The 12,062-nt window shown below is 64.7% G+C and overlaps 2 protein-coding genes across 2 annotated transcripts in view; both read left to right on the top strand.

Moving 5' to 3' along the window:
* On the top strand, positions 1-10,713 carry PELP1 (proline, glutamate and leucine rich protein 1; the record flags this gene model as incomplete). Its single annotated transcript, XM_075070612.1, is given in 15 exon segments — positions 1-99; positions 190-249; positions 700-1,061; positions 2,712-2,799; positions 3,094-3,182; positions 3,798-3,914; positions 3,998-4,148; positions 4,520-4,661; positions 4,844-4,899; positions 5,639-5,845; positions 5,929-6,189; positions 6,786-7,187; positions 7,445-7,478; positions 7,481-7,645; positions 10,415-10,713. Coding segments are annotated over 15 exon segments (2,532 nt in total), but the record flags the coding sequence as incomplete, so codon positions are not given.
* Positions 10,714-11,860: 1,147 nt separating this feature from the next.
* Positions 11,861-12,062, top strand: part of RNASEK (ribonuclease K) — a 4,060-nt gene continuing 3,858 nt past the window's right edge. The window contains exon 1 of the mRNA XM_032776551.2: positions 11,861-12,029. Within this exon, the coding sequence (XP_032632442.1) occupies positions 11,948-12,029 (82 nt within the window). The 5' untranslated portion in view covers positions 11,861-11,947. The remainder of the gene's footprint in view (positions 12,030-12,062) is intronic.

Genomic DNA, 12,062 nt, shown 5'->3' with positions numbered 1-12,062 from the left:
CTGACGGCGTCTCTGCTCTCTCCCCAGTGCCAGCTCTCAGCTCTGGAGGGCATCAAGGCCTGCATGACGTGTTACCCGCGGGCCTGCGGCTCCCTCCGGGTAAGTCTGTCTCCTCCTGTGGGGCAGGGGAGGGCGGCGCCGTGGGGCTCAGTGCCCGGCTGCTTACCCACTTTCTCTCCTCACCCCCAGGGCAAACTAGCTGCCTATTTCTTGTCCCGAGTGGACGCTGAGTCACCCCAACTGCAGCAGGTACTGGGGGGGCGCTGTGCGGGGGGAGCTCTGGGAGCTGGCCCGAGGCATGCTGGGAACACCCCCCCATGTCGTTCCCCTCACCCTTCAGATCGTTGTGTTAAATCCATCTGCTTCCGGGGGGAGCTGGGCCTGGGGGGATCCTCACAGTGGGGCAGATTCCCGTGGGCTGGGAATGGAGCTGTGGCGGGGGGGTTGCTCCCCCAGGACGTGAGCAGGGAGGGGGAAACAGGTGAGGGACTGGGGGGGCAGGAGGGCAGCAGTCGGGAGGAGCTGTCCTGCGACATGGAGGGCTGGGGATAGCCCCCAGGGGCCCCACTTGGGAGCCGATGGTGGCCGGGGGGGTGCTGACACCGTCTCTCCCCCTTAAATGTAAAAAGGCTTCAGACCAGATAAGCAGCTTCTCCGACGGACTCCCTCCCCCCCCCCCCCCCCCCCCGCCCGCGGCAGCTGGCGTGCGAATGCTACGCACTGCTGCCCTCGCTAGGCGCGGGCTTCACCCACGGGCTGAAGCACACGGAGTGCTGGGAGCAGGAGCTGCACGCGCTGCTGGCCACACTGCACGGCCTGCTGGGAAACCTCTACGAGGGCGCCGAGACTGGTAAGGAGGAGCGGGGCTTACGGGAGGGGAACCCAGGCGTCCGGTGGGTCGAAGTCCCCTTCAGAGCTCCTAGCGGGGGCTGCGAACCAAGGCGTCCAGCAGATCAGAGCTCCCGGGGGGCAGACGCCAGTGGGGGTGGTGTGTGTGAACCCAGGCGTCCGGCGGATCGGACCCCCATCAGAGCTCCCAGGGGGCAGACGCCAGTGGGAAGGTGTGTGTGAACCCAGGCGTCCGGCGGATCGGAGCCCCCATCAGAGCTCCCAGGGGGCAGACGCCAGTGGGAAGGTGTGTGTGAACCCAGGCGTCCAACAGATCGGAGCCATACGAGCTCTCTGGGGGCAGCACGCCAGTCGGGTGTGTGTGTGTGTGGGAACCAGGCATCCGCGATCAGGCCCCATCAGAGCTCTGGGGGCAACACAGTGGGAGGTGTGTGTGTGTGAACCCAGCGTCCTGTCGGATCGAAGCCCCCATCAGAGCTCCCAGGGGCAGACGCCGTGGGGTGGGTACGTGTGTGTGCTGTAGACCCGCGAGTCTCGGTGGATCGGACCCCCATCAAGCTCCCAGGGGCCAACGCCAGGGGGTGGTGTGTGAGAACCCAGTGCGGTCCAGCGGATCGGAGCCCCCATGCAGAGCTCCTGGGGAGCAGACGCCAGTGGGGGGGGTAGGAATTGCAGCTCCGCTTTACAGCTAGAGAGCTCGCTCCGGGTGTGTGGGCACCCGCGGGGTCCTCGCTCAGCCCAAGTGGAGGGCCGGCGAACCCCCCCCACCACTGACAGCCCCCTTGACCCTCCCACAGTTACCCCCTGCCCTATGAGGGCCCAGCGTGAACTGCTCGCTGCCTCCGCGCTGCCCGATGGGAGTACCAAACTTCATCCTGAACCCTGCAATCCGCTTTCCGGCTGCCAAGTCTGCAGCCTCCTCTGACGTACCCGCTACCCCCCCCGCCGGGACAGCTGCCGGGTGTCCCCGTCCCCCCAGACTGCACAGGGCTCTGCGCGTGATGGCAGCGAACCGCGGTGTCAGGTGGCAGCGTCTCTCGCCCCCCCTCCAGCAACTTCCTCCCTGGGGACGATCAAGCCCCCCGCCCCCCCAGACTGGCAGGCGTCTGCCGGCTGGCGATGGCCATGAACGCCGGGTCAGTGCAGCGTCTCTCCCCCGCCTCCCCAGAAAACTTTCCTCTCGGGAGCGATCAGCCCCACGGCCCCCCAGACTGCGCCAGGCTCTGCCGGCTGCCGATGGTCAGTGAACGCTGGGTCAGTGCGGTCTCCCCCGCCCAGCAAACTCCCTCTTGGAGCGTCAGCCTCCTCATCCCCCCCGTGTGCTCCCACAGCGATCCTCTGATGGGCCCTGGGGACCCCTCTGATGCCTCCCCCCCCCCCGGCACAGACACAGCTGGTCTGACCGGCCAACGCGTCTGGGACCGAGAGGTCGTTAGCCACGGAGCAAACCTGCAGCGACAATCTCTTGGCGGGAGGGACCTGAGTCCCAAGCCAGCAGTACCAAGTTCAGAGCCCCTCTATACCCGCTCCCCGCCCCACCTCCCGGCTCCTCTCCGGAAACCTGGACGCTTCGTTTGTCAGCCCCTCGCCATCAGGCTAGAGCCGTGTCGTCTCTGCTGCACCATAGCCCGTCGCTGCCACACTGCCCTGCACTGATCCTGCCCCTAAGTACAGGAGTGACAAGTGGGGAAACTGATGCACACACACATGCTCAAGAACGTGCCCACTTGGTCACGCCTCCCGTCTGTGGGTCCCTGCACACAGCGCCCAATAGTGCCTGTACGGGGGGAGGGGTTTTGCTGACTCAAAGGAGAGCCCCCCCCCAGCTAATGCCCCGTCCTCCCCACTCCGTCCCATTGCAGCAGTGAGTTTGTGGCTCCGGTGACGGTTCCAGTCCAGGATGTTCTGGATCTTGTGTGCCGGGCTCTGAACATCTCCATCAAGAACATCGTGAGTTGGGGGGCGGAGGGGATGGGGAGGGGGGATGTCCCGCCAGCCCCCGCCCCCCCCCGGCATGTCTGGAAGGCCCATATAGCCCTGTAGGGCCCAGCCTGCCTCCTCTTAAAGGGCCAGTGCCCTGGCCCGCACTCGGGGAGCCATACGGTGCCCCTCCCCCACGCCCGGGTGTGCGGGGCTGGAGTTGCCCCCTTGTACCCCAGAGGGGGGTGTGTTCTAGTCCCCCCTCGAGCTCCAAGGTGGGGGCTGGAGCCTGTCTGACCCCCTCCCCTCGTCTCCCTCCCCCAGAGCTGGTTTGGCGATGGGCCCCTGAAAATGCTGCTGCTGCCGTCTGTCCATCTGGAGATCCTGGATGTGCTGGCGGCCCTGATCCTGGCGTGAGTCCACCGGGGCGGGGCTCGGCTGGGAGCGCGCTGACCCCTCTCCCCCCAAGTGTGGGGCGCGCTGGGGCAGAGTGGGGGGAGACAGGGGGGTCCCTGCCTTGCCGCGCTGACCCCTCTCCCCCCAGGTGTGGGGCCCGACTGGCACGCTGGGGCAGCATGGGGGGATACAGGGGGGTCCCTGCCTAGCCGCGCTGACCCCTCTCCTCCCAGGTGCGGGGCCCAGCGGGGCCAGCATGGGGGGATATGGGGAGATCCCTACCTCACCACGCTGACCCCTCTCCCCTCAGGTGTGGGGTGTGCTGGGGCAGTGTGGGGGGATATGGGGGGGTCCCTGCCTCACCCTGCTGACCCCTCTCCCCCCAGGTGCAGGGCTTGGCTGGCGCACTGGGGCACCGTAGGGGGACACGGGGAGGTCCCTGCCTCACCGCGCTGACCCCTCTCTCCCCAAGTGTGGGGCGCGCTGGGGCAGAGTGGGGGGAGACAGGAGGGTCCCTGCCTTGCCGCGCTGACCCCTCTCCCCCCAGGTGTGGGGCCCGGCTGGTGCGCTGGGGCAGCGTGGGGGAATACGGGGGGGTCCCTACCTCACCCTGCTAACCATTCTCCCCCCAGGTGTGGGGCCCGGCTGGCACGCTGGGGCAGCGTTCTGGGCCGGCTCTTCCCCCAGGTGCTGGGTGCCTGGAGCAGCAGCAGGGACTCGGTGCCGCTGGGCCAGGAGAAGCCCTACAGGTCAGGAGGGGCCGGGGAGGGGGGGATTGGTGAGGGGGGGGTCCCGTTCTGCAGCCCTGCCCTGACCCCTCCTCTCTCTGCAGCGCCGTGCGCACCCGGCTGTACCAGGTCCTGGAACTGTGGGTGCAGGTGGGCGGGGCCGGCGCGGGGGTGCTGCAGGGCCCCCCCCACCGCAGCGAGGCCCTGCTGGCCCACCTGTTGAGCGACATCGCGCCCCCCACCGACAGCGTCAAGGTGAGCCCCCCTGGAGCCCCCCTGTATACCGGGGAGAGTGCCCCCTGCTGAGCCCCACTCCCTGCCCCACAGGGACCATAGCACTGCCCCGGGGCCAACCTTGCCTGCAGGGGGAGAGCGCCCCCTGCTGAGCCCCCACCCCGCTCCCTGCCCCACAGTGACCCCTAGCGCCGCCCTGGGGCCAGCCCTGCCTGCCGGGGGAGAGCGCCCCCTGTTGCGCCCTCATCCCACTCCCTGCCCCACAGTGACCCCTAGCGCCGCCCTGGGGTCAGCCCTGCCTGCCCGGGGAGAGCACCCCCTGCTGCGCCCCCACCCCACTCCCTCCCCCACAGTGCCTCCTAGCACCTCGCTAACCGCTCCTGCCCCCCCAGCTGAAAGTGGAGCGCCCTGGCTCGGAGGGGAAGCCCAGCGCCCCCAAGAAGCCGAAGCTCTCGGAGGGGGGAGACGCCCCCTCCCTGCACCGCAAGCAGGACGCCATGGCCAACAGCGACGTCTGCAAGGCGGCTCTGCAAGGTAAGGGGGCCCCCAGCGAGGACTGGGGGCGGGAGGCTGCATGGGGGGCACGGGTCCCTGTGGGATATGGGACCCCTCGGCTTTTGCCTTTTCCCCCATCCCCATCGCCTGGGGGGCTCACCCCTTGTGAGGGGCTGAGGGTGACCAAGCTGCCCCCATGAAACCCTCCCATGTGTCTGCAGGGCTGAGCCGGGCCATCCTGCTGGGAGGAACCCTGGTCAAGGAGGAGACCCACAGGGTGAGTGAAGGGGGGCGGCGCGGGGGGGGTTAGATGGGGCAGGCACATGTGGCAGGGGGGTTGGAGCACAGGGTGGTGGGGTCGGAAGGCAGGGGATGGGGGATTAAAGGGGTGGGGGGCAAGTGGGGGGCTCCAGGTTATGGAGTGAGTGGGGGAGTTGCAGGGCGAGTGGGGGGGCTCCGGGTTGCGGGGAGAGTGACAGAGTTGCTGGGCAAGTGGGGGGCCCTGGGTTGCAGGGCGAGTAGGGGGGTTGTGGGTTGAATTGGGAGGCTCCGGGTTGTGGGGTGAATTGGAGGGCTCCAGGTTATGGGGCGAGTGGGGGAGTTGCAGAGTGAATAGGGGGCTCTGGGTTACGGGGCAAATTGGGGGAATTGCAGGGTGAATGGGGGGCTCTGGGTTCTGGGGTGACTGGGGAAGTTGCAGGGTGAGTGGGGGGTTGTGGGGTGAGTGGGGGAGTTCTGGGTTGCGGGGCGAGTGAGGGGGTTGCGGGGCGAGTGGGGGAACTGCAAGGTGAATGGGGGACTCTGGGTTATGGGGCGAGTGGGGGACTCTGGGTTCTGGGGCGAGTGGGGGAGTTGTGGGGCGAGTTGGGGGTTGCGGGGTGAATGGGGGGCTCCTGGGTTACAGGGCGAGTGGGGGACTCTGGGTTCTGGGGCGAGTGGGGGAGTTGTGGGGCGAGTTGGGGGTTGCGGGGTGAATGGGGGGGCTCCAGGTTATGGGGTGCCGTCTCTCCCCCCAGAGGCTGCAGGAGCTGGTGGTGCCGCTGCTGCTCCGCCTGGCCCAGGGGGACGTCCCCCCCGGGAGCCCTTACACCAGCCCGGCCTGTCGCCACCAGCTGTACCGCCTGCTGCTGGCCCTGCTCCTGGCACCCGCGCCTGCCTGCCCCCCACCCCTGCACTGCGCCCTGCGGGCCTTCGTCCAGGGCCAGCGGGACCCCAGCCTGCAGGTGAGACCCCACAGGGACAGCCCCGGCCTTCTCCTCTTCCCCCCCTCGACTCCAGCGCTCCCCCTCTCTCTCGCCCCCTGCAGGTTTCGTCCTTCTGCGCCGAAGCCCTGGTGACCTGCAGCGCCCTGGCGCGCCCTCGGGTGCCCTCCCTGCAGCTGCCCTTCCCTGGCCCTGCCCCCTTGGCCGGCCCCGCCCCCGCAGACCTGGCCGCCTCCCCCCTTCGCCAGACTCCGCCCTTCCCGCGCCTCGCCCGCCCGCCCCTCGTCGCCACACAACCTAGGCTGGCGCCGCCCCCGGCTGCCCCCTTCTGCTGCCCCCGCCTGGCATGGCGGAGGAGCCGGGAGGCGGGTGACCCAGGCTGCTGGCCCCGCCCTCGGCCCCGGAGGCGCGGAGGAGGGGGGAGCGGGGCTGGGGGGCAAGCCCCGCGCCCCCGTCTACGTGCACTACGAGAAGGAGTAGGAGTCGACGTGGAGATCTCCGCGGAGAGTGACTCTGACGAAAGTGGTCATTGTCCCCAAGGGCGCGCCACCCCCGCCGCCGCGCCGCCGCCCCCTGGCCCCCTCCCCGCCCCCACCCAGCCCCCCGAGAGCAGCCCGCCGCCCACTCACGCCTGCCACTGGCGACGGCGCATGCCCCGGCCTGGCGAGGAGAAAACTGGCGGAACCGTGATCAACATCAACACAGCAGGAGAGGAGGAGAGTTCCCGGAGACGAGAGAGGATAGGGGAAAGGAGGAGAGGAGAGGAGTACTTGCGACAGGAAGACGAGGACTTCGACGAGGAGGAGGAGGAGGAGAATTCGGAGGAAGAGGAAGAGCTGGGGGAGGAGGAAGAGGAGGAGGAGTAGAAGAAGGAGGACGGCCTATCGAGGAAGAGGAGGAGGAGGAGAGGAGGAGGAGGAGGGGCCCTGTCGGAGGAGAGCGGGCGCCTCCCGCCCCCCAGGAGCCGCCGGCCGCGCCGGGGAGCGACGATCTCATCATGGAGGTAGAGGAGAGCCAGGCCCCCGTCCACTGCCCCCGAGGAGGTGGAGGAGGAGGAGGTGTGGTGATGAAGGCTAGTCCCCCGCCCGCCCCGCATGCCGCCACCGCAGGAGGAGGAGGAGGAGAGCGCCGCTGGCTCCGCCCACCCCACCCAGCAAGCCAGCCCCTTCAGGCCCGCCTCCCGCCCCGGGGAGATGGGGGAGAGACCCCACTGCTGGAAGCCCCGCCCCACATCCTGGAGGAGCGAGCGCCCCCCAAGGAGAAGGGGCACCCCGGCGGGAGCAGGAGATGGCATCAGAAGGAGGCGCAGCCCAGCCCCGAGCGGACAGCCGACCGTGAAGGCAGAGGTGAGATGGGGGTCTGGGTGGGAGGGCGTGAAAGCAAGAGGGAGACAAGGGGGGTATGGGGAGGAGTGAAGCAGGAGCAGCCGGCAGGTGAGATGGGGGGGTGAGGGGTGGGGCCCCGCGGGGAGGCAGGGGTGAGGGGTGAGTCGGGGGCTGAGGGGAGAAGAAGAGATGAGATGAGGGTGGAGATGGGGCCTCGGGGAGCAGGGGAGGTGGGTGCCCCAGGGCAAGGGCTGACACCCCTCCCACCATCTTCCCCCCTCCCCCCCCCCCCCAGGCAGAGGCAGACGAGACGGAGACCATGCTGGCTGACTCATCGACTGTCCCCCGGACGACGAGAAGGAGCCCCCCGAACCGGCCCCTAGAGGGTCCCCGATCCGCCTGGGAACCCCTGGAACCCCCCCAACCAGGCCCCCTCCCCCACTATGTGTCCCAGATGGTTCAATAAACACCGCCCCCACCAGCACCAGGCTGTGCCGTCTGTGTGGGGTGGGGAAAGGGGGTGGGGTTTACTGGGGAGGCGACAGTTCAGGACAGTTGCACCTGTATCCTACCCCATGTTCAGCAGTCCCGTCCCCCCGCCCCACACTGTCCTCCCTCAGCACCCCTAGCCTTTCTTCATGGGTGGGTTTACTTCCGGGGGGGGTTCAGAGATTGGGGAAGCCCCCGCACCCACCAGGAGCCTGGGATCCCTGGCTCATGCCCCAGAGACCCGCCAGCCGCCGGAGTGGGGACACCGACGACACTAGCGCCCGTGGGGGGAGAGCCCTCTCCATATGGGGGAGTCTGACCCCCCAGAGATGGGGTAACCCCCATTCCTGACTGACCCAGCCGCCCCCTCCTTACATCCCTGCACAGGCTCCCCCTGTATGAGCCTCCACCTCCAGTCCCCCGAGGTGGAGCTTGTTTGCAGCAGCCAGGGCTGGGGGGTGCCGGCCATGTCGGGGGGTGACCCGGACTGTGTATACGGGAAAGCAGAGAGAATGCTAGGGAGGAGCCACTAAGGGGGTGTGCAGGTTAGTACACCCCCCACTCTATCCCTCCCCCCAGACCCACCTGTGCTGGCTGGCTCTTTCGGTGCCCTGGGGCTCAGGCACCGCCCCAGATGAACCTGGGCAGGACCTCGGGTGCAGCGTCTCCCCCACAGGCCGAAAACTGCCTGGATTCAAGTGCCACCTGGGAAGCGCTCAGCTCTGGACCGCCCCGTGAGCTCCCTGGAGCGAGTCCCCCTGGGCGGAACCTGGAAGCCTGACCCACTGTGACGATGTGGTTCTGCGGGACCCAACTGAGAGTGTCAAATCAGGACCAATTGCTCAAACAGGGCAGTCACAGCCAAGGCTGGGGTTTTTCCACCGCTAAGGCAACCAAACCAGCCAAACAAAAAGGACTTCGGTGTCACCACTGGCTAACCGCAAGTCACACAAGCAATTTCCTTGAACACTCCAGTCCCCAGTATCACCACCAGTCCCACCCGTCCTGGGGATGGACGGTTATGAAACAACACCCCAGTAAAAGAAAAAGTTCTCTCGATCCAAAGGACCAAAGCCCCAGAACCCAGGTAGATTCAATATGTTTATTGAGAAATTTAATAAGGATGATACACAGAGTTTGGCATGTACAGTCATTTAGTCATCGGGGCGCAACATACAGAGTATGGGGGGGACGCTGGTAATTTGGGTTTATGGGTTAGATAATAGTTACATACAGACTGTAAGTCCCCAATGCGGGGTGTAACGGTGGGCTGGACGTCACAAAGTATAGTAAGGGGAGCAGTGAGGGTACATTCGCCTCATCTAAATGGGTTTACACATAGTCTATTAAGAGGCAATGCAGGCCTGGGTAATCGGGGACAGCGGACCTCTCGACGAAGTGGAATCCAGATCGGTGGTTTCAGGAGCTCAAGGGATGTAGTTTAGTGGGGGTACACATCGATCTTACCCACAAATCCACGCTGGTGCCAATCCTTTAGCAATCTAAAACTGCTAAAGGTTGTATTTATTAAAGATAAACGATAGAGGTGAGAAGCTAGATTGGTTAAACTGAATCAATTCATACAGTGTGGCAAAGTCCTTAGTTCAGGCTGTAGCAGAGATGAAGTAAAACCTGCAGTTTAAGTCCAGTCTCTGAGAACATCCCCGCGCTGGGTGGGTCATCAGTCCTTCCCTTGATATGCAAGACTTCAGCTTGTAGCAGAGTCCTTCCAAGAGGTAGAAGCAGGACTGAAGACCAAATGGAGATGAGGCCTTCGCCCTTATATAGGCTTTTCCAGGTGTCAGAAACACTCCTATTTTTTGTTGTTCTCTGTGGGAACAGTTACAGCAAAATGGAGTTTGCCAGTCCATGGCCAGTTTCTGCTCACCCTGCTGAAGTCACAAGGCCGTATTCCGCCTCCTCTCAATGGGTCAATTGTGTAGCTAATGGTCCTTAATGGGCCATCAAGCAGACTAAGCTGAGCTGACACCAGCTTGTCTGGGGTGTCTCCCAGAACTGCAGCACCAATTTGAAATACAGACAGTACACAGCCAATATTCATAACTTCCACTACAAAAATGATACAGACATACAGACAGCACAATCATAACCAGTAACCCATAACCTGGTCTTAGACACCTTATCTGACCCCCTTTACATAGAATTTGGTGCCACTACAGGACCGTGGTTGCAACCCATGTTCTATATGGTCCCAGTTTATATCAATAACGTCACCCCCCCCCAAAAGAGCCCTGCCCCCCACTCCGGTCACCTAGACCCTCTGTTCCTGGGCCCTCTGGCCGGCTCCTGGCGGGGGATGGGCCCTGGCCTACAGAATGTGGGCCACTCTGTGTCCCGTTAGTCCATTGCCATCACACCTGTCCTGCACCGATCCCGCCCCCAGAGCAGTGACACATGGGGAAACTGAGACGCGCACACAGTACTCAGATACGACATTAAGAACGGTCCTGCTTCGGCACAAGAAGAATCGAGTGCAGAATAATGGACAGACGTTTATGATTACGCTGCGAACTCCACACTGAACACTCTCCGAGGGGGAACAAAGCTTTTCTGCCCTTTTCTCAGCGCACACCCAAGTCTCGAGGAAAGCGCCACGACTGGGTTGAAAATACCGTGCGCTGAGAGCCCGTTGTTTGGTCGCCAAAGGGATGGGCTTGAGAAGCATCTCCCGAAGCTGTGGAAGCGAGTGCTGAGCACGGAGGCGGCATCTGAAGCACGTCGTATAAAGGCCTCACGCCAGTGCTGCATTTTCAAGGGTTGAAGAGAAAGGCCGGCCGATTTGAAGAGGAGAAAGCCAAGCAGAAGCAGAAACTTCAAGAATTTGAGGGGGGAAAAACCCCAAATACCCACGTCCTGCCATACTGTCCATGTCATGGAGCAGTATCGTCGTGGACGAACCCGCATGGCGACACGAGCGAAATCGGTTGGAAGTGGTCGCAGAAAAAGCCAAACTACACATTCGCGTCAGCTTTCAAAATGCTGCGTGCGAGGACCCCGTCTCCAGCCTCCCTCAGCACTAAGAAGTTCTTCGTGGCCGCCAGGCAGGGCGAATAAGGTAAGGTTCACCCATGCTGGCTACGAAGTATAATTAGTGTTAACGGAGCTTTGTCCTCGTTACTAGAAGCAGTTCCGTTGATAAATGGAGTTCGCTCTGAAATGCACTCAAGCGCCCAAAGAACCGATGTCCGTCGGGTTTAGAAATATAGGACAGGAACCAGGTTCTCTCTGGCCCGGTCTCCGGGCAGCTGGCCCGGGCGGCATTGTTCCAGTCCCCGTACGCAGGCGGCACACTTCCCTCGTGCCGCATTTCATATTGATACCGCGCTATCGCAAGTGACCCATCGCTACACCCCCGCCCAGCCGCTTGGCCCAGTCCCCTCGCTGGGTTGGTCCCTGCCTTGCCTGGGGGTGTGGGGCCGGGCCGTGGACAGAACGAATCTGGCTCGAATTCGAGCCGTTTCCTGTCGGCCTGGGCTTCAGTGGGTGCTGGGGGCGATGGGAGGGCGGCGGGGAGCCGGCCCGGAAGGCGGGCTTCAGGGCGTTGGTGCAGATGAATGGAGGGGTGAGGTGCGGGGAATCCAGGGTCACAGGAGTGGGGTGTGGGCTGACGGGCGTGTGTCAGTCAAGGGGACCATGGACGTGTCCTCCATGCACTGGGGATGGCCACCCTGTCTTGCCTAGAGCCATGGCCCTGTCCCCATGTGGCCCTGCTCTGGTCCAGTCACGTGACCCTGGCCCCCTGTGACCCTGATCTTGTCCAGTCACGTGACCCTGGCCCCATGTGGCCCTGCCCTTCCTCAATAAAACCCTGTCATGTGGCAGCCCTCCCCCACCGACCCAGTTCTTTGGACTGTACCATTTGCACCAGGGGAAGGGGTTGTTTTTCATTCCCCTTATGTAAGTACCCCCTCCCGCAGCCTGTGGGGATTTTATCCCCCGCGCCTGAGGGGGATTTGGGGCTCTCGGAAATCCGCGTCTATAAATAGCCAGGATCCCGCCTCGCCTCCCCTCCCCTGGGAGAGAATGGAACGCTCCGGGGCCGGCTCGACCAATTGGAAGGCGGAGCTGGAAACGGCCTGACCGATTCCATTGCGCCACGAGGGGGACGTGCCCTGCTTCTGCCCCCCCCCCCAACGCTCCTTGCAGGGTGGTTCCGCCCGTCACCTGACTCCTCCCTCCCTCCAGCGGCCGCCTTCAGTCTGCTGCGTCGGCCCGGCCAGCAGCAGCTCGAGGGGGTGGTTGCTCGCCGCCCGCCTCCCGCCCGCTCGCCCGCCAGCCTCCCCCCGCCATGTCTTCCCTGCTTTGCTGCGGGCCCAAGCTGGCCGCCTGCGGCATCGTGCTCAGCGCCTGGGGCGTCATCATGCTGGTGAGCGGGGCCCTGGCCGGCTGGGGGGGGCAGGTTG

The sequence above is a fragment of the Chelonoidis abingdonii genome, chromosome 11, assembly GCF_003597395.2.
Source record: "Chelonoidis abingdonii isolate Lonesome George chromosome 11, CheloAbing_2.0, whole genome shotgun sequence".
Taxonomy (NCBI): Eukaryota; Metazoa; Chordata; order Testudines; family Testudinidae; genus Chelonoidis; species Chelonoidis abingdonii.
Note: the sequence above shows the minus strand (reverse complement) of the source record. Positions and strands in the feature narration are given on the sequence as shown.